At 57.0% G+C, this 21676-nt stretch overlaps 2 protein-coding genes across 2 annotated transcripts in view; both read right to left on the bottom strand.

Annotated features, from left to right (window-relative positions):
- The window catches only part of LDB3 (LIM domain binding 3), a 60833-nt gene extending 59403 nt beyond the window's left edge, over positions 1 to 1430 (bottom strand). Inside the window, exon 1 of the mRNA XM_008570310.1 lies at positions 1383 to 1430. The gene's annotated coding sequence lies outside the window, so the exon portion shown is untranslated. The remainder of the gene's footprint in view (positions 1 to 1382) is intronic.
- A 627-nt stretch (positions 1431 to 2057) lies between these two features.
- On the bottom strand, positions 2058 to 12814 carry OPN4 (opsin 4). The gene is made up of 10 exons (XM_008570316.1): positions 12444 to 12814; positions 11064 to 11209; positions 9557 to 9690; positions 9087 to 9290; positions 8257 to 8428; positions 7702 to 7866; positions 6714 to 6821; positions 5645 to 5825; positions 4346 to 4489; positions 2058 to 2525 (listed from the first exon to the last, which is right to left on the bottom strand). The coding sequence occupies exons 1-10, from the start codon at positions 12585 to 12587 to the stop codon at positions 2487 to 2489; spliced, it is 1437 nt and encodes a 478-aa protein (XP_008568538.1). The 5' UTR covers positions 12588 to 12814; the 3' UTR covers positions 2058 to 2486.
- Between the last annotated feature and the right edge of the window lie 8862 nt (positions 12815 to 21676).

The raw sequence follows: 21676 nt of genomic DNA on the forward strand, positions 1-21676 counted from the left end.
GCTCTGGAGATTGGTGATTAGCCCAGGGCTGTCCAGCCATAAAAATGATCATCATAATAGTAGCAGCTCTGGGCACAGCCAAGCTCAGCATGGGGCACTTCATGCCATCATACCCTTGTGTCCAAAGGGGCTGACACCTTGGCCCACAGGAACCACAGCTCAGGGAGTTTGGCCCAAGGTCATAGAGGGAGTGGACCCGGGCCACATTGGAGCCTGGACTCATTCCTATGGGATTCATGCCAAATAACAGGCTCCCAGTGGCCATGGGTGCCTCCCAAAGCCCTGGCTGGGGGAAGGGACTGGGCCCCTGCCTGCACCTCTTGGCACAGTGTTTGAAGCAGGTTTGTGGCAGGCCCACACCCTCTAGACCCTTGGGGGGCCCGCTGGTTATTCCTGGCCCTCCTGTCTCATTTATGTTCCGGAAAACTTGACAGCATCATGGAAAGCTCCAGCTGCCAGTGTTGCACGCCAGGGCCCTGTGCCCTTTGCGCAGGAATGGCAGGGGCAGGGACGAGGGGAGGAGATGCCATTTGCTCAGCTGCTTGCAGGCTGTCTTGGAGGGCTCTGAGCTGGGCTAGGCCCTGAGGACTCCGTGCAGGCCTGGGTGTGGGTAATTTCCCAGCTGCCAGCACCCCACCCTCACACCCTGCCAGAAGGGGTAGGGAGGGGAAGTGTGTGTGGCATGTTTAGCCTGTACCCCAGAGACAGTATGCCTTGGCCCCTTGGGACTCCTGCCAGTATGGTCCTTGGGCCAAGATGTCCATAGAATTTCTCCCCCAAAGAGAGACCCCAGGCCCTGTGTGGTCTGGAGATAGACCAAGGCCAGGGAAGCTGAGGCTAAGGGAAGGTGACTGGGTTGGCTGCTTGCTGGCTGTCTTGGAGGACTCTGAGCTGGGCTAGGCCCTAAGGACTCAGTGTGGGCCTGGGTGTGGGTAATTTCCCAGCTGCCAGCACCCCACCCTCACACGCTGGGCCTGGCACACACAAGGGGCATGGTAGGAGTGCCCATATTACAGGGTCATTTGGTAACTTGCCCAAGGTCGCAAAAATATCAAGTGTCAGAAGCCAGGGAGGGGCCTGTGTTCTTTCTCCCCACTTCACCACCTCCTCTGCCCCGCATCACGTAGCCCAGCCTGTCCTCTCAGCTGGCCTGGCGCAGGAGGCCAGCAGCTCATGGCCAGCACCCCTGTCCCTCCCCTATACCATCCCTTGTCCCTCCTGCAAGGTCCCATGCCATTCATCCCTAATTGCAGCCTTATCTCCTTTCCTAGGAGTGTCCATCCTGCCAGGATGAGGAGGACTCAGCATCAGGGCATGATCGGTGTGGGGGAAGGAAGAGTCGACCCTGCACAGGGAGGGGGCCCCCCTGGGTCAGGCTGTACCTGGAGCTGCGTGCTCTTTCTCTGGACTCTGGTACCCACCTGATGCTGGCCTCTGGGGAGCGGGAGGGGTGGCAGGAGGCTGCTCTTAAAGGGGAAGGCCGGCCTCCCTCCATCTGCCTCCCCTGGGAGACCCAAAGCCAAGCCAGAGAGCAGCTGGTACCCATGGGCTGGGCGGAGCTAAGTAGCTCAGAAGGGAGGAAAAATGGGGACAAGCCTGGTCTTTGCCCCTCCTCCACTCTGCCTCTTGCAGTTTGAGATGGGCCTTTGAGAGTGAGTGACAAGCTGGGGGGCAGAGGCGGAGGGCGGTGGGGGGGGAGAGAAGCTGCTGGAGGCACCAGAGGCCAGGCCCGGGTTCTCTCTCTCATCACAGCACCAATAGGTAGAGATCATGTTTGTCCAAGGAGACCTTGTCTGCTTTTTATTTTTCTGTACCCCATAAGAGCTGCACAAACCTGGGAAGAACTCAGACCACCGACAGGAAACAAACCACAGGTGCAGCGTGAGCACGCGTATGCTTGGGGTGCATGCAAGTAGGTGTCTGTGGGACGCATGGGAGCGTGGGCTGCAGGCGGGGACTGTCCACTGGGGGAAGAAGTCAGAGGCGAGTGAGTGTTTCCAGCGTGCAAAGTGAGATCTGTGCTCAGCTTCAACTGCCGGCAACGGGAGATGCAGAGCTGGCCTTCACAAGCCAGTGAAATGCCAGCCCGGGCACAGAGGCTGGCCGAGATCCCTCGCTTATAAATAGCTGGTGTGTCCCCTGGAGCCATCGCCATTGTCATCGCCTGGACAATCACAGCACACAGCATTTGAGGAGAGGTGGATGACTCCGGGAAGTGGGAGGGCCCAGGCACACGCTGTGCAGGCTGAGCCTGGGGTTCAGCTGCTGAGCTGAGAAGTGGGTGCAGACCACATTACAGGGCAGGAGTTTTGTGGTGTGGGGAGGGGACATGGGGCCGGGGCCATGAATGCAGCATAGCACAGGTGACAGTCCCACTTTCAAAGCTTGCAGACTCATGGGATAATTCTGTGTGTGGGTCTGTGTGTGTGACGGAGATGGCAGGGGGCTGGACATGTCCCTGAAGAAAGGGAGAGCCTATGGGTGTCCTACATCCTGGGGTCCAGGCTGAGGAGCAGTCCCTTGGTCTGAAAACAAACAGCACATGTCTGTTTAGCCTGAGGAGTATCTACTGGGGGCAGTCCCCAGTGACCCTCCTCATTTTGGGTCACTGAATGGTGAAGAGAGGGTGCATGGAAGGGCCAGGGTGCATCCCGGGTCAGGGTGGGCCTTCCTGGAGACCACATCTCTGACAAGGAGCCAGCAGTGTCTAAGGCTGCCTGCAGAGGTCTCCCTCAGATGTCCCCAGACTCTTGGGCTGCTGGGGTCTGGACTGACCTTGTCTTCACCCCCACCATCCAACTCACCCCTTCTCCCCACTTCTCCCCATGTGTGTGTTCTGGCGTCTCCTCTCACCCTGGCTGCCCTTAAACCAATCATTCCTTGCCTGCCCTGCAGCACGGTTTCCTCTGACTGAGCCTCCCAGGGCTCCCTGTCCCCCAGGGCCAGGTCTGCAGACTCCTCAGGCCAGCACCTGATTGGGCCTCCCCACTGCTCCTACAGCCTCCTGCTCCTCTCCTCTTCTCCTATGACTCCTCCTGCCAGTCCCCAGGGTCCCTTTGCCTGCTGCCAGGGTCACAGAGAGACATCCCATTCCAGGGCATGCCCAGCTCCCTCCCCTGTGTCCCCTGGTGGTTGCACAGGCTGTGTTCTCAGCCTGGACGGCTCAATGTTCCCCACCTCCAGGCTGCCTGGAGATCCCCGCTTCCCTGCCAGCTTCTCCGGGGGGCCTTGGGGACTTGCCTCTGCTTTCAGCACCCTGGATGCTCATACTTTGATGGCAGCGCTTATCAAATGTGTTTGGTGATTGTTGATGGCTGGCCCTCCCTGCCCAGTGCCCCACCCCCACCCTGGATCCCTCCAGGACAGGCACTGTGTCTTTCATCATTGCCTGGCCAGCCTGGGGGTCCCTGCCAAGCTGCTGTACTGGCCTCTGTGGCCATGCACAGTACTCGGTGCTTCCTGGGGTAGGGAAGGGGAATGTTGGGGGAAGCAGAGGCTCCCCAACTGCAGGGAGCAGCCCAGGCTCCCCTCTCTCCTGACAGACACACAGGGAAGCAGCGTGGGGAAGGCAGGCAGGAATGTGGGCTGGCTGGGGAAGCCGCCCTGGGGTGTTGTGTGGGTGTGAGGAGGGCGGGGAGCTGTCAGCTAAGGGGAAGGGCTGCCTTGGGGGCATTTCCAGCATTCCAGAATATGGCCTTCTCTAATCTCCATCCACATTCTGTTCCACAGGCACTTGGGCTGACAGCTGGCCTTCTTTTAATAGCCAGAAATATTCTGGGTGGCATCCTGATCTCAGGGCATTCACAGTGAGCACATACAGCTTGTAGCCCCCAACCCCCAAGGTATGTCCAGCCTTGCAATCACACAGAGAGCTACACACCACCCACGTTTGTGCACACGCACAGCTTAGAGCAGACACACTGCGGCATGATTGGTCACGTGTCCTGGGGTGTCACAGTGACAGAACATATGCCAGGCACATGGCCACACACATGCACAGTTATGCTCTGCTAGCTGCAGACCACATACTGTCATGGATACGCACACTTAAACACACGTCATACACTTGTCATGGCACAACATAGACACCAGCACCCTTGCTGCAGAGTCACACAATCACACGCAGACACACCTAAGAACAGCCACAGACCACACTCAGAGCATCTTGGAGTCACAGAGACTCCCCAGGCAGGCAAGGGAAAGCTGGGAGTTGCAGGGAGGGGGCGATTCCCAGACAGCATTGGGCCTGCCCACAAGAACAAGACCCCCTTTCCTGGACACTCCCTGGGCTACTTGTTCCTGCTCCACACCCCTTTACAGATTGGCAGGTGCCTGGCCCAATCACCTTCCTGGGAGTCTCAGCTTCCAGTCCCTGCGACCTGGGAGGGGCTTTGGCTTCCACGTCCTCCAGGGCCTGACCGAAGGGGAACCGTCCATTCACTTGCTGGGCAGCCCCCCACGCAGCTGCTGCCTCCATGTCTGTCCAGCCCTGGGGGAGGTGGGAGAGTGACTGCGTGGGGTGAGGGACAGTGAGCAGCCTTGCTCCTCCCCTCCCCCACCAGCCCCCTCTCCATTCCTCCCACAGATATTCATCCCGGGAGGCCCATGCCTTCTTTTGCACGATTGCTGGTTACCAAATCCCTGCAAACTGTGTGTGCCTGTGCCAGGATACGTGTGCCCAGGTGTGTGTGTGCGCCCGCACGCACACCTTCCTAGGCATGTGGGTGTTTATATTTTGGGTAGATGGGTGGTCTTCATGAGGGTCCAGGCCTCTGTTAACAAATTAGATTTACTTCTCACTGTTCACTGGTTCAGTGGTTCAGGAAGGGGATCCCTGATCAACCAAGACCTCCAGGGATGGGGGCAGTTGAAGGAGATTGCTGGGCAGCCTCGTGGTGAATCCCCCAGGGGCCCTGTAGGTAGAACGAGGGAGGTGCCCCAGTGTGGCTGGGACAGAAGCGCATGGTGCAGGTAGCCCTCCTGGGGACATTCAGAGCATGACAGCTCCAGGACCTGACACCAGCTGTGGGATCAGCACCTACCCATGGGCACACTCATTATGCTCTGGCCAGTGGTGGATGCAGAGATGACCATTTCCCCTTTCAGAGGAGGACATGGAGACTCAGAGGGGACAAGGGACCTGTCCTAGTTCCCACAGTGAGGATATGGTAAACTGAGGCTGGAAGCCAGGTCTCTCCACTCCAGGCCCAGTGCTCCTTCCACGGCCTCCTGTGGGCTCTTCAAGGCTCCGAGGAGGAGCAGGGCCCTACGCCAGCTCTTGCTTTGTCTCTCAGGAGGCCCACTAGGGTCAGAAATGCTCACATTTTCAGGCTGTGGCTCTGAGGATAGTGTCAGCACGAAAAAGAGGTGGCCTGAAGTCGGAATACTCCTGTTCAGTCCTGACTCTGCTGCTGGGGGCTCTCAGGCCAACCCATTCCCTCCCTGGCCCCAGTACCCTGCCTATCGGGAAGGATGAGGCACAGGAACCTCCACGAAGAGGCTGGGAGCAGGGCTCTGCCTGCCAGAGTCCCAAGGTCCTGAGGATCCCTCAATCTCAGATGCAACCCTTCTGGGCCCATGAGCCCCAGGGCTGGTTATGGAAGGGATGGCTGGATGTCAGCCAGGGAGGGCCCAGCATCCTTACCACGTCACTTTCAGAGCCCAGGGACTCTTGGCGCCTCCGTCCAGAGATCCAGCTGAGGTCAGAGGCCTGGCTGGTCAGCGTGGCACGGTGGGTGGAGCGGTAGCTGGGGTAGGGGCGGCTGTGCTGGGCTGACACACCCAGCAGCACCCCCAGGCAGGGCAGGTGCTGGGCGATGGCCACCCTGCAGGGGACACATGTCTGGTTAGGGTGAAGGGATGGACAGACATGGGGGGGATGGGATGGATGGACAGATCGGTACAGAGCTAATGTGGCTGCACAGAGAGCCACTGGGAAGTAGGGAGGTTCAGACATTGGGACTATGAAGACAGACAGACAGACACTGGGATTATGGGAAAGAACAGAAAGAACTGGGAATCATTGGAGGTGAAGAGGACAGACAGACAGACGCTGGGGTGGTGGCATGAAGGGCGAGGCTTTGGGTAGCAGGTTCAGCCAGGTGGACATCAGTTCTAGTCTTCAAGTGGCTGGCTCGAGCCTTGTCTCTGGAAATGGGGACCCGGGACGCTCCTGAGCATCCTCCGAGGTAGATGGGCTGAGTCCTACAGCTGGTTTCAGGAAGATGGTGAGTGGCTAACACCACCAGGCTAAAGGAAGCACTGAGGGCCCCTCAAGGGAGAGGCAGCCTTGCTGGGATTCTTATCAGCAGAGCATGCACTGGCCCAGAACCAGCCCAGGCCCCTGCCAGGCCCCTTGCAGCGAAGCCGAGTGCTCCGAGTGCTCCTTGCTTTGGTCTCTCCAGGATGACGCTGTCTGGGGAGTTTGTCTTTGCAGGGCCGGCACCGCCGATCAGCTGTCCTTATACCCCAATTCCAAAGATCCCATAGTTAGGATCAGACATTGCCCAGAGAGCCCTGATGTCCCTCCAAGCTGAGCCCCCTGAGAAGCTGGGGCAGTTGGGGGGTCACCTCACTGGCTGCTCCCAGCTGCTAGCAGTCACTGCCCAATGCACATGCCAGAGAGAGGAAAGATGGCTGGCCTGCACCCCATCTGCAGTCCCAGTCCCTCCGTTCCCGCAGGTGTAGCTAGGGGGCCTGGAGGTGGGCCGCACCTGTACTTGGGGTGGGTGATGGCGTAAATGATGGGGTTATGGATGGCAGAGGCCTTGGCGATGACAGCTGGCACTGAGCTCATGTAGGGCGTCAGGACGTGCGCGTACCTAGGACAGAGAAGGTGTTGTCACCCTGCCAAATTGCCTTCCCCAAAAAACCTCTTCCTCAGACCCCAGCCTGGCCCAAACCAGAACAGCCAAGTCAGCCGCACAGGGAAGGACTGGCAGTGCCAGGGAGAATCCTGATCAGAGGTGAGTGGGAGGGAGCTAGAGGAAGCCGAGGGTGGGGATCTGAGAGGAAGATGTTCCAGGCTTGTGGGGGTGGCGGGGTTTGCCAGGTCCTACTGTCCCTTGAAGCCTGTGCTGCTAGCAATACCTCCCCTGCCCCTGTTGACCTTGGCCTCAGACGCACTGCCCAGCTATTCCCATGCTGCACCCCAACCCTGATGCCCTCCATTCCCTGGCTCTTAGAGGATCTCACAGTAGGGCCTAGGAGGGAATCAGGCTATTCCTACACAAGGAGAAGGTCCCGCATTCAAATGCTCCTAAGTTTAATAGCTCTCACTGTCTTAAAGGTGCTTGTGAAGTCTCACCTACGTCCATGCTGCCACAGATGTCAAAATCCCTGGACTCTAGCCACAAAGGACTAGAGGGCAGCTCTTAGAGACCCCTTCCTGGAGGTGAGCAGCACCCCTGGCTATGTGCCCACAGCCCAGGCAAAGAGGGAACCAAAACCTTGGGGAGAGCTGCATGTTCCCAAGGGGGCCCTTAGGCAAACCTAGGGGTGGCCCAGAGTTGCCCCAGCAGGTGCCCTGGTGCCTCCAGGAACTGGGCCGGCCCCCTGGGGGAGGCTGTCACAGAGGGAGAGAATAAATCTGCTAGACTGGACTAGGGGGTGAGGATGGCTGGCCTGGTTTGGGCTGGGAGGGAGAGGCTGCCCAGGTTCCCTCCTCCTCCCCCAGCCTTCAGCCCCTTAGCCACTGCTTACCCAGCAAAGGCCACCAGAGCCACAGCAGAATAGGGGGCCCAGGAGAGCACAAAGAGAACGATGACCAGCAGCGTGATCTTAGCCATCTTCCACTCGTTCTGCAGCCTCTGCTGCTGCCATGGGGACTCATCGCTGCCCTCAAAGGCCCCAAGGGTCTGCAGAGCCCTAGAAAGGGCACATAGCCTGAGTCAGACCCCACTCGGGTGCAGTGAGTGCCAGGGTCACGGCTGCTATCGGGACCCTCCTTGGACCATCTCTGGGGTCACTCAGGAGGGGGTCATTCCTTCCAATGCAGGCAGCCCTGACTTCTAGAAAGTTCTCCATTACTTCGAGCCTCGGCTGACTGCCTGTGGTTCTAGGTGTGAGCCATGCCTAAAAGCCCCCTCCTCACAAGACCTCACCTCCTGAGACTTCTCTAGGCACCCTACCCCAGGAGCGTGTGCTCAGCTGGTCTTTGCCACCTGGAGCTGTGAGTACTCTGGTGGGTGGGTGCAGGTGTGAGGCTTGGGGCAGGTGGGCCGCCCCTCTAGCCCCTTCTCCATCGCCGGCCCTTACCGGCCTGTCTCCCGGATGGCCCTGAAGATGAAGATGTAGCAGTAGACGATGACCAGCAGCGGGAGGAAGAACACGAAGCAGCAGAGAAGCATGGTGTAGGCTCGGACGGAAGGTGTGAAGCTCATGTAGTCCCAGGAGCAGGATGTCAGCAGCCCCTCGGGCACGTAGGCACCTGGGAGCCAGGGGCAGGCGCTCAGCCTTTGGCGCAGCACTGACTAGGGCTCTTTGTCTGGCAGGGGCTTTGTATGCAGCTTTTGGGGTCCCCAAACATAGGCCTGGCCCCGGCCCCAGCTGCCCAGTGCAATGCAGTGAGAGAAGCTGGGAGTTGTGGAGGGAGCTCTTCACGCTGGATCTGGTGGGGAACCAGCTCAGTAGACAGCTGGCAAAGCCCACTGCTGCCCATTCCTGCTAGATTGGAGCAAAGATTTGCCGGAGCCCGGGGGTCATGCTCCCCGAGCTTCAGCCAGTGGCCTGGTCCTGCCCCAGAGGACTGGTGCCTTGCTGCTCCCCCTCTCCCAGCTGAGGCCTCGTGCCCCAGCCCCTGCCTAGTCTGACTCACTGAAAACTCAGCGTCAGCTGCACCTGTCACTTGACCCCACCCAGGATCCCTCTGTATTGGGGGATGGGCTTCCCAGGTGATATTCTGGTCTCTGACGGGGCAGCCTCAGTTTCCCCTGCCTCTAGTCATTCTCCCTGAATGTTTATCTGACTTGAGCTCAGGTGGTCCCTGGGCACCCCCTGCCAGGTGGCTGACCCAAGTCCACCTACCTCCCCTTGAACATGCCCCTCCCAGCCTATCTGCCCCACCTCAATTCCACCAGCCCACTTACTCCAGCCAAAGAAGGGTGGCAGGCTCCAGGCCAGTGCATAGAGCCAGACGCCCAGCAGGACAAACGCTGCCCGCCTCTTGGACACCACACCGAAGGTGGCCAGCGGGCGTGTGATCACCAGGTAGCGGTCCAGAGCGATGGCCATCAGGGTAATCATGGAGGAGATGCCAAAGAGAGCTCCACAGAAGGCATAGAACTCACAGGCTGCGGGAGAGAGGGTCTGGGTATGGAGTGCTCTCAGCTCCTGTCCCACCTCTCAGGAACATCAGGCCTGAGTCCCCTGTCTCCTTGTCACATCTGGCAGAGCCTGGCAGAGGCCTCAGGATGGGAACCCGAGTGTTCCCCTTCTGCTCACTTGCTGCATGCATGGCCGCTACCCACTCTCTGCACCTCATCTGGGCCACCCTCCAAAACTTCCCCGGTCAAAACCCTCCTCCTCCCTCCAGCAAAAGGAAGCCCCAACTGTTTACCTGTCTCCCCAAAGAGCCAATGCTTATAGAGGCTGCTGGCGAAGAAGACCGGGGCCTGGGTGATGGACATGAGGAAGTCGCTGACTGCGAGGTTGATAATGAACATGTTGGCAGGTGTCCGGAGGCCTCTGCTCCTGGGAGGGTTGGAGGCTGTCAGGAGGTGTTCCTAACCTCTCTGGAGCCGTGGGAGGGCTTGCCTCAGCCCTCAACCACGCATGTGCACACACGTGCCACACATGCACATACACACACACGTGTGTGCACGCAGACAGGCCCAAGCTATGCCAGCTGTCAGCTGCTGAGCCTGGCAGCGCTGGCTGAGTGGGAACCTCCAGGGTGGTTCCCTTATGACCAAGTGGAGAGCGATGTCTCTCTAAAACCTGTGCTGCCTGGCCTGGCCGAGGCTGGTGCTTGCTTGGGTTGCATCCATTTCCTTTTCTTGCCTTCTGGATTCCCTCCGCGTGACTCACTCTCTCTTGGACAAACCTCTCCTTTCCTTGAGTCCCATGAGCCCAAGGTCTCCCTAGAGGCTGCTCCAGCTCCTCCTCCTGCGTGCCCTCACTACGCCTTCCCTGAGCTTCTCATGCCTCCCTCCTCCGCAGACACCATCTCTCCCTCCTGCCAGCGTTGAGTCTGGCCTGGGTCCTGCTGGACGCAGCTGTCCCTGCAGTCCTCACCCTCCGGGGTGGCAAAGGGCAGAGGAGCCGGTGACTGTGAGCTGCCCACCAGGCACTTTCACAGACCTCATCTCCTGTCATCATCCATCTTTGCATCTACTCCCAAGCAAGCCATCATTGTTCCCACTTTCCAGATAAGAACGTTGAGGCCCCCACTTGGGATGTGACTTGCTTCAGATTGCAAAACTCAGTAGGTGGCACAGCCAGAATTCATACATTCATTTGCCTGGCAATGCACATGCACGAACTCAATCCCCACACTGACACCATGAAGTAACAAGGAAAGTGAGCTCAAAGAGGATAACTGACTAGCACCGGATCCTTCCACCAGCAGGTGGTAGAGCCAGGGGGCTGCGTGACCCTAAGTCACTTCTCCACCTGCTTGTCTCAGCCATTCAGCCTGCCAGTGGAGCAGGAGGGGAGGGAGTGGTTGTCGGGGGCATTTGAGGGACTTGAGGACTCAGGATCCTGGTGCCCAGGGCTGCTCTTCAAGGCAGAGAGACGAAGCCCCCTGGGGCAGGTGATGGCAGAGGTGACTGAGAGCAGGGCAAAATGGGCAGAGACCCAAATGTCCTAGGGACACCAGCCCCTCACAGAGGGTGTGCCTGGGGCCCAACTGCCATGTACCATTCAAGTTACCCTGGAAGATTTTTTGGCCCCTCCCCTGGGCTTGAGGCCTGGGCCTGAGACCATCTGGGGCTGGGACCTGGCCTCCACCTAGCCTCAACAGTGCCCTGTCCAGAGTACCAATGTTCCTGCCCTCATGTTCTGCCCTGTCTCTGCACAGGTGGCCACCCTCAGTGCCCTGGGCTAGCCCCACCCACCAGCACCTGCAGAAGGTATAGATGACTGTCAGATTGCCCAGCATCCCCGTGAGCCCCACCAGCAGGATCACTGTGCCTAGGGTGTAGTGGGCGTGGTCTGGAACATCAACGGTGGGGAAGGGGACCCAGGCAGCAGCCTCAGCCGCAGCTGCCTGTGGAGAGACAGAGAAATGAGAGAATCACATTATCCCCATCACCTTCAAATAGCCCTGAGAAAGGAAGTTAGGGTTCTCGGTAGGGCAGGTGGGGAAACAGGCTCAGAGTGGCAAAGCTGCTCACCCACACAGTGAGCAAGTGGTTGAGCAAGAATAGAAATGCAGGTTTTCCTGAAGTCCAGTGCAAGCTCCTATACTATGGCACAGAGCTGGAAGGCTTCTTGCAGTGGGCTCAGATCACCTGCTGGAGGCAGTAGGACAGACAGACAGGAGCCTGGCAAGCAAGGAAGTAGCTTGGGTGACCCCACCTTTCCTGGGAGAGAAGGCAGATCCAACTCCTGGGTGCATCCCTCCCCACTGTATAGACCCTGTTCCAACTTCCCAAGACAGTCAGTGGTGTTCAGGGCCTCTTTAAATGCGGGCGTGTGGAGTCGCGTGGAGGCCCTCTCCTCAGGAGTCCCACCCTCTGCCAAGTTTCAAAAGAGAGGTTGTACCCCCTATAGCATAACTGGATAGGGCTGTCCTTGATGCCTGGCATGAGAGAGAGGGAAACAACTCCTTTAGAAAGATAGCCTAGGCCTCCCAGGGTCACTGCAAGATCATGATCCTATGAGGTCAGTACAAAGGGATTTAAAGACCCCTTCCCCACTCCAGCCCCTTCCTAGGGAAGGGTGTGTGTGCGATCTCTGTCCTGTCCCAGGGGCTCCTATGGCTCCCGGACCCTTTCTGTTCTATTCAGAACCTAGGCCAGCATCCCAGGGTCCTGAAGGTGCCCTCGGCCCTCCCCAGGTAACAGTGGGGTTGATGGGGTGTGGCCCTGGGCCCTGGTTGGGATGATGGGGGCAGCAGCAGGCACCTGACGCTTCACTGTGGACTGGACATATCCAGAGACCCAGGGTATGCCTTCCTCTTGGGAGGGCTGCATGGGAATCCGGCCAACCTCTGGAAGGAGTGGAGGCAGCCGAGGACAGGTTGGCCACTTCAGTCCCTTGTCATCGGGTCTGGCCTTTCTGTTCCTTGAGTGCTCTCCACAGGGGAGGATATTGCCTGCAGTCTCCTCTACGGGCCCCTTTGTGTAGGGCAGGCTCAGAGAAGTTCTGTGATGTGCCTGGGTCCCACAGCAAAGCTCAGACCTTTTCTGTTTCCCTATCAAAGACCCTGTGTGTGCCCAGGAGAGGGCCAGGTGGGGGTAGGGAAGGCTCTGTGCATGCTCATGCGCACCCAGGCTTACCGTGGGGCTTGTGGGCAGAAGCTGGTCCAGGCTGGAGATGCTGCTCTGGGAGCTGTCCCACCTGCTGGGTGGCGCTGGGGTGGCCTTGCAGCTGGGTTCCTGGGCCGGGCCTGGCAGGAGTCTTGGCCCCAGAGGCAGATTCATCCTGAGATGGGATGGTCCTTGCTGGAGTCCACAGAGAAGTCGAGGGCATGGGGAGCTCTGGACTTTAGCTGTGCTCAGCCTCCCAACTTTCCTCCATGCTCAGCACCCCTGCTTGGTCTGCCCACTCTCTGCTCCTGTGTCCAGAGCAGACCCAGCCTAGAGCTGCTCTTGGGGCTGGTGGCTGTTCTGTGCCCAGTGAAGCACAAAGGAGTGAGTGTCACAGTTATGGCAACTCAGCCACAGGGTCCATCCCCACCTTTAAATAGCCGTGCTGGGAGCTGCACATGCTCAGTCGCTCCGTGCCGCTGGAGCCTGGGTGTCTGTCCACAAAGTCTGGTGATGGTGGGTGAATGCGTGTGTACATGTGAGAGTGTGTGCGTGTGTGAGCGTGTGCGTGCTGCAGGGGAGATTGCCGGGCTCGGTTCCCGGACAGTGGGCAGAAGGCTGTGTCCTCTCCTCTGAGCAGGCTCTGCTCTCTCCTCCCTGAGCTTGTCAACAACAGCCTCTGCCACTCCAGGAACCCCTGGGCAGCCCGTGGTGGGTGACCTGTGCAGCCTGCCTTGCCCGGCCCATGCGAGCCTGGCATCTTCACAACGCCCTGCACGGAACCCAGGCTGCTCACCTCACAGATGAAGAAACTAAAAGAGTGGCCTTTTTTTGTTTGTTGTTTTTTGGTGACAAACTTTTTTATTGAAATATAAAGATTAAAAAACAAACAAATAAACATAAAACCCTATAAACCTGGCAGAACTTGGGAATTCACTCGGGCCTGCAGGCCTGGCCCAAGATGGCTGAATGTCAGAGGTGCAGGGGACCCCCAGGCCTGCACCTGACCCCCTCGTGGAAGAGGCAGCCGGAGCTGGACGCAGTAAGCCCCAGAGGTGGAGAGGACAGGCGTGGGCTCGGCCTGCCGCAGGCCTGAGTTCTCAGGAGGCTGGCTGGGCAGGGGTCTGCTGGGCTTCCAGACGACAGCCTACTCAGGAACCATGTCCTGAGGCAGACTGCCGAGATGTGGGGAGCCCTGGAGTGGAGAGATGTGCCAGCCACTCTCCCAGGGGTCCCCCGATCTTTACAAACAGTTCTAGAGCCCCAGATTTGGGCTGGTGGTGGGAACATCCTTCCTCCTAGAGGGAGGTGGTACTTCTGGCTCAGACGCAGTTCCTCCTGAGGCCCCCCACTTCAGCTCTTTGGCTCACAGAGGCTCCCCCTGGGTGGTGGGTGAGGCTGAGGGTCCAGCTTTGCTTTCTGTCCTTAAGCGCGATGTGGACGTGCCAGCTGCTCGCTTTCGAGTATGGGGTTTAACAACTCCTCTCCCTTGGGAGCAATTCCAAGCCGTCACAATGTCCCATTCAATATCGACTCCAATTTCGGACCTGGTAATTAAGAGGATGTAAGTGGTGTTGCTGGCAGGGGTGCCCGAGGGAGAAGTGTTTGTCAGGTGGACAGACCAGGAGGGAGTCTACATGCCCAGGGCACCGCAGGCGTCACAGCAACACCTCAGGCCTTCAACAATTTGTCAGCTACAGTTCAAGTTCCCCTACCCACAACTGGTTCCTACAGAGGTTTCTGCTCGGATGAACTTTGCAAGAGTGATTCAAAGAAAATGAATGGATCAGCATTTAAGGAGTCAAAGGATAATACACTAATCCAAGTAAAAAAAAAAAAAGCAACACCTCAAAGAAAGGCCAAGGAATTAAATCTCCCACACCCAGGGCCTTTGGAAGCCCAGGGCTCGCTTAACAGTGCTCTTTCTCCATGGCTGACACACAGCAGCCCTCATGGGTGACACTGAGATCTCCTCGGGGCCCAAGACCTCCCCTTCCTGCTCCTACTCCTCTGGGGATTGCCCCCCATAACCCTTGTACTCCCACTTCTGCACCCCACACCCTCCTGGCAGCTCCCCTGCCTGGAGCCTACTGTCCAGCTGAGCCAGGAGGGCGGTGTGGGCAGCCTCAGCTTCCAACTGTCCCCTACGGTCACCACTGCCCAAGCTGTCCCAACTGTCAGCCACCGGTTCCAGGTGGGAACCCCTGGCCTTCCATTGCTCTCCTCAGACCAGGCAGCCGCTGTCCTCCCAGGTTTCCAGCTGTGTTCCCTCCCCTGAGCACTTCTGTTCCCCACTCCGACCCTAGGTCTCCCCCAAGCTTGGCCCAAGGTGGAGCCCCTCCTCTTGCTGCCCTGTCCTGGCTGCCCCATCGACAGATCACGGGCTTGTGCCATTCAAAAATCTCAGCACAGGGACAAGCAGGGAAGGGGTCTTCAAAGTCCTTACAGTTCCCACCCCGGCCTGGGCATCTCCTCTCCCAGTGCTCGGCCCTGAGCGCAGGCCGACCTCAGTGCTGATAACGAAGCTGCTGTACCCACACACATCCCCTCTTCCCGCTTTTTTATTGCTCCTTCCCTTACAGCCCATTCTTCCTGCAGGATTTGGAAACACAAATTCCAGTGAGGTGACCCCATCCTTAACCCACGGATGGTTCTGTTGCTGTTAATTCAGAGGCAGAGCCCCACTGTGGGGAGGGGGTGAGGGGGGATGCTGCGACGCCTCCTGTTACATGGGGTAAAATGTGGGTTTTATCGGGGAAAGGAAAATACCAAAGATCAGCAGGAGGAGGTGCACTGTCCCCCTCTGGGTGTCTGTGTGCATGGGCCAGGCTGTGGTCACACCGTGGGGCTGTGTGCTGGCACGGACCTGCCACTTGCTACCGCCGCTTTTTAATGCATGCTCCAGAACAGCCTTGTTTGTGGACGAGCGGCCAAGCTCGGGCGCCAGGCAGTCTGGGTGTGGTTGCCCGCGGAGCGGGAGGTGTCTGAGAGCACCAGCTGCCGGCACCTGGAGACCTTACTGGAAGCTGCAGTGAGGCCGTGGGGGAAGGGGCCTGATGGCACGGGGAGGTTGAGTTCAGGTGCAGCCTCTCTTCCTGGGGGAGCAGCAGCCACTGAACCCGGCTCACTTGGGGCCTGGCAACCTGACCAGCCTCCTCTTGGACCACCGAATTCACACAGTGCCCCTGGTCACCAAGCCTCTGCTCGCACACTGCTCCTGAAACCTTCCCCTGCCCCCTGCTCTGGGTCTCAGCTCAAACACCACCTCGTCAAGGAAGCCGTCCTGAGGACCCGGGATGTTCACATCCTCTGTCCATCCTTTGGAGCACTCAGTGGTGTCATTTATAGTGATTGTCATCTGACTATGTCTGTCTCCCTCCCTGGACCACAGACAGGTCTATTTTGTTCATCTTGGGGACCCACTGCCCAGAAGAGCCACATCAGCATCCCCTGGAATTTGTTAGAAATGCAGACCCCCTAGACCTACTGATTCAGGGGGTCCATCCACATGTTACACAGGGGAGGTGTTGCTCTGGACTCTTTGGAGAACGTTAGGGGTTGGTAACAGGTGGTGGAAGAGCCGATCCGAGGGGACACTGAGGCAACCCAGAGATTAGCCACAGTTGGACACACTGCCATACCTGAGGCTGGAAGGACTATAGGAGGAAGGGAGTGCTGGGATTCCAGGGGCTGGGGTTGTCCAGCAGGGACGGAGAGTGGGGATGTGGCAGCTGAAGAGGTGCCATGGCCAGCAGAGCAAGGGGCATGCAGTCCTCACTGCTCTGCTCTCTGGCCTCCTGTCTCCTGCAGGTGCCTGGCAACAGCCAAGCCTACCTAGAAGCCTGGTAAGGGGGCTGGAGAGATGTAGCTCCCTGCACAGAGGGCAGAGCAGGGGAGGGTGATGGGGCAAATGGACAGCTGCTCCTCCTCCTGCCCTGTGTCATTCCCTCCACCCCACCCCACCTGCCACTGTAGCCAGTAGATGGTGAGGCCACCCCCACGGCCTGCAGGTCACCTGCGGGTGCTCTTGCTCCTGATTCTTCTCCCATCCAGCCCCGGGGCTGCTCATGGAGCAATAGCCTGAGCCCTGGGGATGGGGTGGCAGTGGTGCCGGCTTTCTGCCTGGCCGGCCTCTGTGGTGCCCCTGGATTGGCCCCAGCCACCTTTCTGCTCAGCCTGGCCTAAGAGTTTATGGGCGATCACACTCATCCCCACCACACCAGGGAGACCACCAGGGTGAGAGTGCACTCTGGCACCTGGAGTCCTCGCCCACAGCCTGCCCTGACCCACCGCCTCCTCTTCACACCTCTGGGCATTGCTGGAGGTGGGAAAAGCTTTCCAGGCCCTTCACCCATGGGGGAGCAGTAGGGGCACAGGAAGCAGGAGGCCTGAGAGCTGCCCTGAGGTGGCACAGAGGCGCTGGGCGTCAGGAGGGTCGAGGGCTGGGCAGGGGCCGTGGGGGAAAGGAGTGCGCATTTAATGTGAGATCAGGCAGGAGATGGAAACAACACAGCTGGGCCCTCAGCAGACATGCAACCTGCACTTTGGGAGACTGGAGTCAACCAGATGTCATGGACACTGTCCACAGGGCCCCACCCCACCCCATGCTGATTTTACTTATGTGAGCCCCAGAATTCCTCTCCTTCATAGACAAGTCTTGAAAGCCTTTGCAAGAAAAGCTGATAGGAAGCCGGCAGGGCAGGAGGCTCCTGGCCCCTGTGTTTCTGCTTTCTGGCCACAGCATCCAGTGTCCAGCGGGACAGGTCTCCCTGCGCTCTGGCCCAGCTCAGCAAGCAGCACCGTAATGCCAGTTCCATGCCATGCCCATCCTGGCCACTTCTGGGGATCTGTTTCCTCATCCTGGGGCTGGCAGAGGCTATCTGGTTACCCAGAGACTCCTGGGAAATTCCCAGGAGCTTCGCCCGGGGAATATTAAATGTCTTAATGAGCATAGTCCTGTTGGTACCTGGCCAGCAGCTCCCTGGAACTGCCCTCACCTGGAATCTGGCAAACCCCATTAGATGGACCTTCCTCCCCATAACATGAGGGGAGAGGCTAGAAATACAGAAACTCAGACAAGCCTTACTTTTCTGCTGCCTCCCACCACGGAACAGCACCTGCAACTCCGCCCTTTTCCTTTCCCTGGGCCTCGGGACGCCATCCCCACTCTCCCTGGTGTGGACTGCCCCCTGGGAGCCAGTCAAGTGACCCAGTGGGCCTGCTAGTGCCCCAAGGCACCCGAGGTCCTTTTGGTCCCTGTGGCCACCCCTCCTCTCACCCTCACTGCCCATCTGTGGTGCCCACACTGAGCTCCCTCCTGTGCAGCCAAAGGCAGCAGGTGGGGAGGGGCGCGGCTCCCATGAGGGTGGATAATGGACGGAGCATCTGCACAGCATGTGAGGCTGTTTCCTGTCCCCTCAAGCACACCTGTGGCACCTCCTAGTTTCTCACTGGTGGTACCCACGTTCTTGACCCCAAGCACTTGGGGCTGTTCCCAGTGCCAGTCCTGCCCCATCCATGAGTGTTGTCTCAGCAAGTCTAGTCTGGGGGGCTCCAACATCATACTACACTTTCATTAAACTCCTGCAGCAGTGCACCACACCCAGGCTGGCAGCAGGCACAGTGGCTGCCCTGGGTGAGCTCGAGGGGCGACACAGTCACGCCCCAGAAAGCAGCCTGTTTTTCCCTTAGCTGCAGGCTTTTGTTGAGGGGGTCAGGTGAGAGAGGGGAATTAGAAAACAGAAAGTCAAGGAAAAACATGAGGAAGGCCAAAAGAACACACATTTAACTTGAAAATCAATTACACACCCAAGAGAGGCATGTAGGTATCAAAAACCGCACCAAGTGGGCAGTCCTGTGTTTCACATACCTTGGGCACACGCAGCAACCCATTGAAAGCAAGAGCTTGCTATTGGATTTAAAAAACACAGTCACTCCTTACAGCCTTTGACATTTCCTTGTTTGCATGTGGAGGACTCTAATTGGAGTGCACAGAGAGAAGCCTATATACCCAGGGATTATATACTTTTTAATCTTTTGGTAACATGCTGGGATAGCGAGAGAAACAATTTTCTTCCTCAAAATGTTTTGCTGATTGTAACCAAGTGTCCGAGTCATTCCCTACTGTCTTGCTAGGGCTAAGGCCCACAGACCCTTCAAACCCATTGTGCAGACTGGGTCACAAACCCCTCACCTGCAGGTCCACGAGCTAAGTAATAGGAAAAAGATCCTGGAAGCCATAGGTAAAAACTAATATGCTTTATTCAGATGCAAGCTCAGGTCTAGCAGCAGCCACCCTAGTGGCCTCCTAGGGCATTCTGAGGGGCACTGTGGACCAGAGCCATTCATCCTTTATACTTAAGCCCAATAACCTGGGAACACCTGGGTGCGAGTCAGACAACCCAAGGACACCTGGGTGCCCATGCGCATCCACAGACAATAGCCAAGGAATACCTGGGTGCACATGCACGGTTATCATTTACATCAAATGCTCAGCAAGATTCCAAACCCACCTCCTGCCCACCCCCGGGATCCTGACTATTTACTTTTTATTTTTCCTACACACAGAGTGAGACATTTGTTTGAGGGGGAGAGGAAAAGAGCAAGTCACCACATTGATTTACAACAGCCCAGAGCAACTTCTGACTTCTCAGAGAGGAGACATGTTTTAAAAATGGGGCAGAACAGTAATCTACAGGAAACACCAGGGATGCTATTAGTGAAGACCAGTTCTGACATACAAGTGTGTCTCTGACAACCTACAGAGTGGGAGGAAATTTTTGCTAGCTCTGCATCTGACAAGGGATTAATATCCAGAACATACACAGAACTCAAGCAATTATACACTAAAAAAACAAATGACCCAATTAAAAAATGGGCAAAGGAGCTGAACAGACATTTTTCAAAGGGAGACATACAAATGTCCAACAGGTACATGAAAAAATGCTCAACGTCACTAGTCATCAGGGAAAGGCAGATTAAAACCACATTGAGATACCACCTCACTCCAGTTAGACTGGCTATAATAAAAAAAAAACGGTGAATAACAAATGCTGACGAAGGTGTGGAGAGAAGGGAACACTCCTGCACTGTTGGTGGGACTGTAAATTAGTACAACCACTATGGAAAACAGTATGGAGTTTTCTCAGACAACTACAGATAGATCTTCCATATGATCCAGCAATCCCACTTCTGGGTATATACTCAAAGGAATGGAAATCATCATGTCAAAGGGATACCTGCACTCCCATGTTCATCACAGCTCTGTTTACAATAGCCAAGATATGGAGCCAACAGAAATGTCCATCGATGGATGACTGGATAAGGAAACTGTGGTATATACACCTTGGAATACTACTCTACCATAAAAAGGAATAAAATACCCCCATTTGAACAACATGGATGAACCTGGAGAAACTTACATTGAGTGAAACAAGCAAAACAAAGAGGGATAAATACCGGATGTGCTCACTCATATGTGGGAGCTAAGAGAGAAAGGAAGGCAGGAAAGACAGACCACAGTAGTGCTGTGGTCTTACACAGGAAGGGAACATTCCTAGGGCTACAAAGCAGAGTGGGGGGGACGGGGGGGGCGGTAGGGGGATAATTGGGTGGGGACACAGGGTACAAAAGTAATTTCTGGTAATGGGTATACCCCGAGGATAATCTGGCCCTCACATCATGGGCACGAGGGGTGGCAATTAGCTTTGGATCTCATGAATATTCTTAATAAATAAAACAAGCAAACAAACAAACAATAAACAAGTGTGTCTCTGGGTCTGTCCTGTGACCACCCCACAAGCCCTCGTTTATCGTAGCTTTGCATGAATGGCACTGAGAAGGTTCTTAATGAAAGCCCTGCATTTGAATTTGCTTTATCTTCTGACATGACTATAGATACATCAGCTTTGAGGCAAAATTCCAAAGCTGCAAACAGTGTAAATTCCATCTCCCATCAGTCCCGGCACAGTCAGGACGACCTTGGCTGGCATTCCAGCTTTGCCGCCATTTGCTACTAAGAGCTGGGAATTGACAAAGAAATGCACATCCTTGAGACTCAGCTTCCTCACACAGCTTCCGAGGGGCTTCACAGAAAAGTGTGTAGAGTTCCCTACCCAGGCCTTGCCTAGAGTCTGGGCTCCAAGCTTGCAGGGGCTGCTGAAGCAGGAGAGGCACAGTCCTGGCCTCCCCTGGGGCTGTGATATTTGTACAGCATGCCCCACAGATGATTACCTAGGAGTTTAAAAAAGATGGCATGTGGAGCTAACCCCCAGACACTCTGACTTAGTTGACCTGGTGTGTGGCCTAGGCACTGGGACTTTTAAATATAACACTGCCTAACACAAAGTCATATGCACCCAGCGTGCGTCTTCATTTTCTTTTTTTCCTTTTTGTCTTTTTTCGTGACCGGCAACGGATCGCAACCCTCAGTGTCGCGCCCGTACCGGACCAGGACCGGCAACGGGATCACACCCCTCGGTGTTGCCCCCGCCCCTTGCTCAGCCAGTGAGCGGCCGGTCTGCAGGTGGGATCCGAACCCTCGGCGGGAGCGCCGCCGCACTCCCAAGCGGCGCACTCTCCAGTGCGCCACCGGGCCGGCCCATGCATCTTCATTTTAAAAAATTTTTTAAGATTAATAAAATTAATCTTTTTATTTATTTAGTGCTTTTTAAAAAATTTATTGACATATTATTATTATTATCTTTATTTTACATTCTAAGATGTTGCAGAGCAGTGGGAGGCGGGGGGGGGGAGAGAAAAGGAGGTGGGAGGGGGGACGTGGGGCTGGCCCACAGCTGGCTCCTTCCATGGTCTGGTTGCAGAGGGTGGGGTGGGGTGGGCTGGGGTTGGGGGCATGGCTGAGGCCTGTGGGGAGCCCCCCACCACACCCTGGCTCCGGGCCATGGGGGCTTCCAGGAGGCGGTGACCTGCATCTTTATGACAGTGCCAGCCATCCACAAACACAGATGCACATGTGATTCCCACCCTCCCCTCTCACTTGGTCCAGGTCTCCTGGCTCCCTCTCCATCCTGGATGTTGCTGCAGGTCAGCCTGGGAGCAAACTCTCGTACCTTCTATGACCTGCAGCTGCTTAGGCCAAGGGCTGGATTCAGGCCCTTGCCAAGCCTGAGCCCCTGAAAATTGGGGAAAAGGGGTGGTGATGGGCGATCCAGACGCCTGATGCTGGGGGCAGAGGGGCCAGGCAGAGGAGGCAGGGTTCTCAGCCTGGGGTCTGTGGATAGAATTCAGGCCATCCATGAACT

This window comes from Galeopterus variegatus, unplaced genomic scaffold (genome assembly GCF_000696425.1).
Source record: "Galeopterus variegatus unplaced genomic scaffold, G_variegatus-3.0.2 Scaffold590, whole genome shotgun sequence".
In the NCBI taxonomy this organism is placed as follows: domain Eukaryota; kingdom Metazoa; phylum Chordata; class Mammalia; order Dermoptera; family Cynocephalidae; genus Galeopterus; species Galeopterus variegatus.

Excerpts from the sequence above, each read along its gene's own strand:
- OPN4 (XM_008570316.1), bottom strand. The coding sequence starts at position 12,587 with ATGAATCTGCCTCTGGGGCCAAGACTCCTGCCAGGCCCGGCCCAGGAA. Across the intron at positions 9,291-9,556 it reads TTGGCTCTTTGGGGAGACAG|CCTGTGAGTTCTATGCCTTC; the intron begins GTAAACAGTTGG and ends TCTCTCCCGCAG. Across the intron at positions 8,429-9,086 it reads GCCACCCTTCTTTGGCTGGA|GTGCCTACGTGCCCGAGGGG; the intron begins GTAAGTGGGCTG and ends CCTGGCTCCCAG.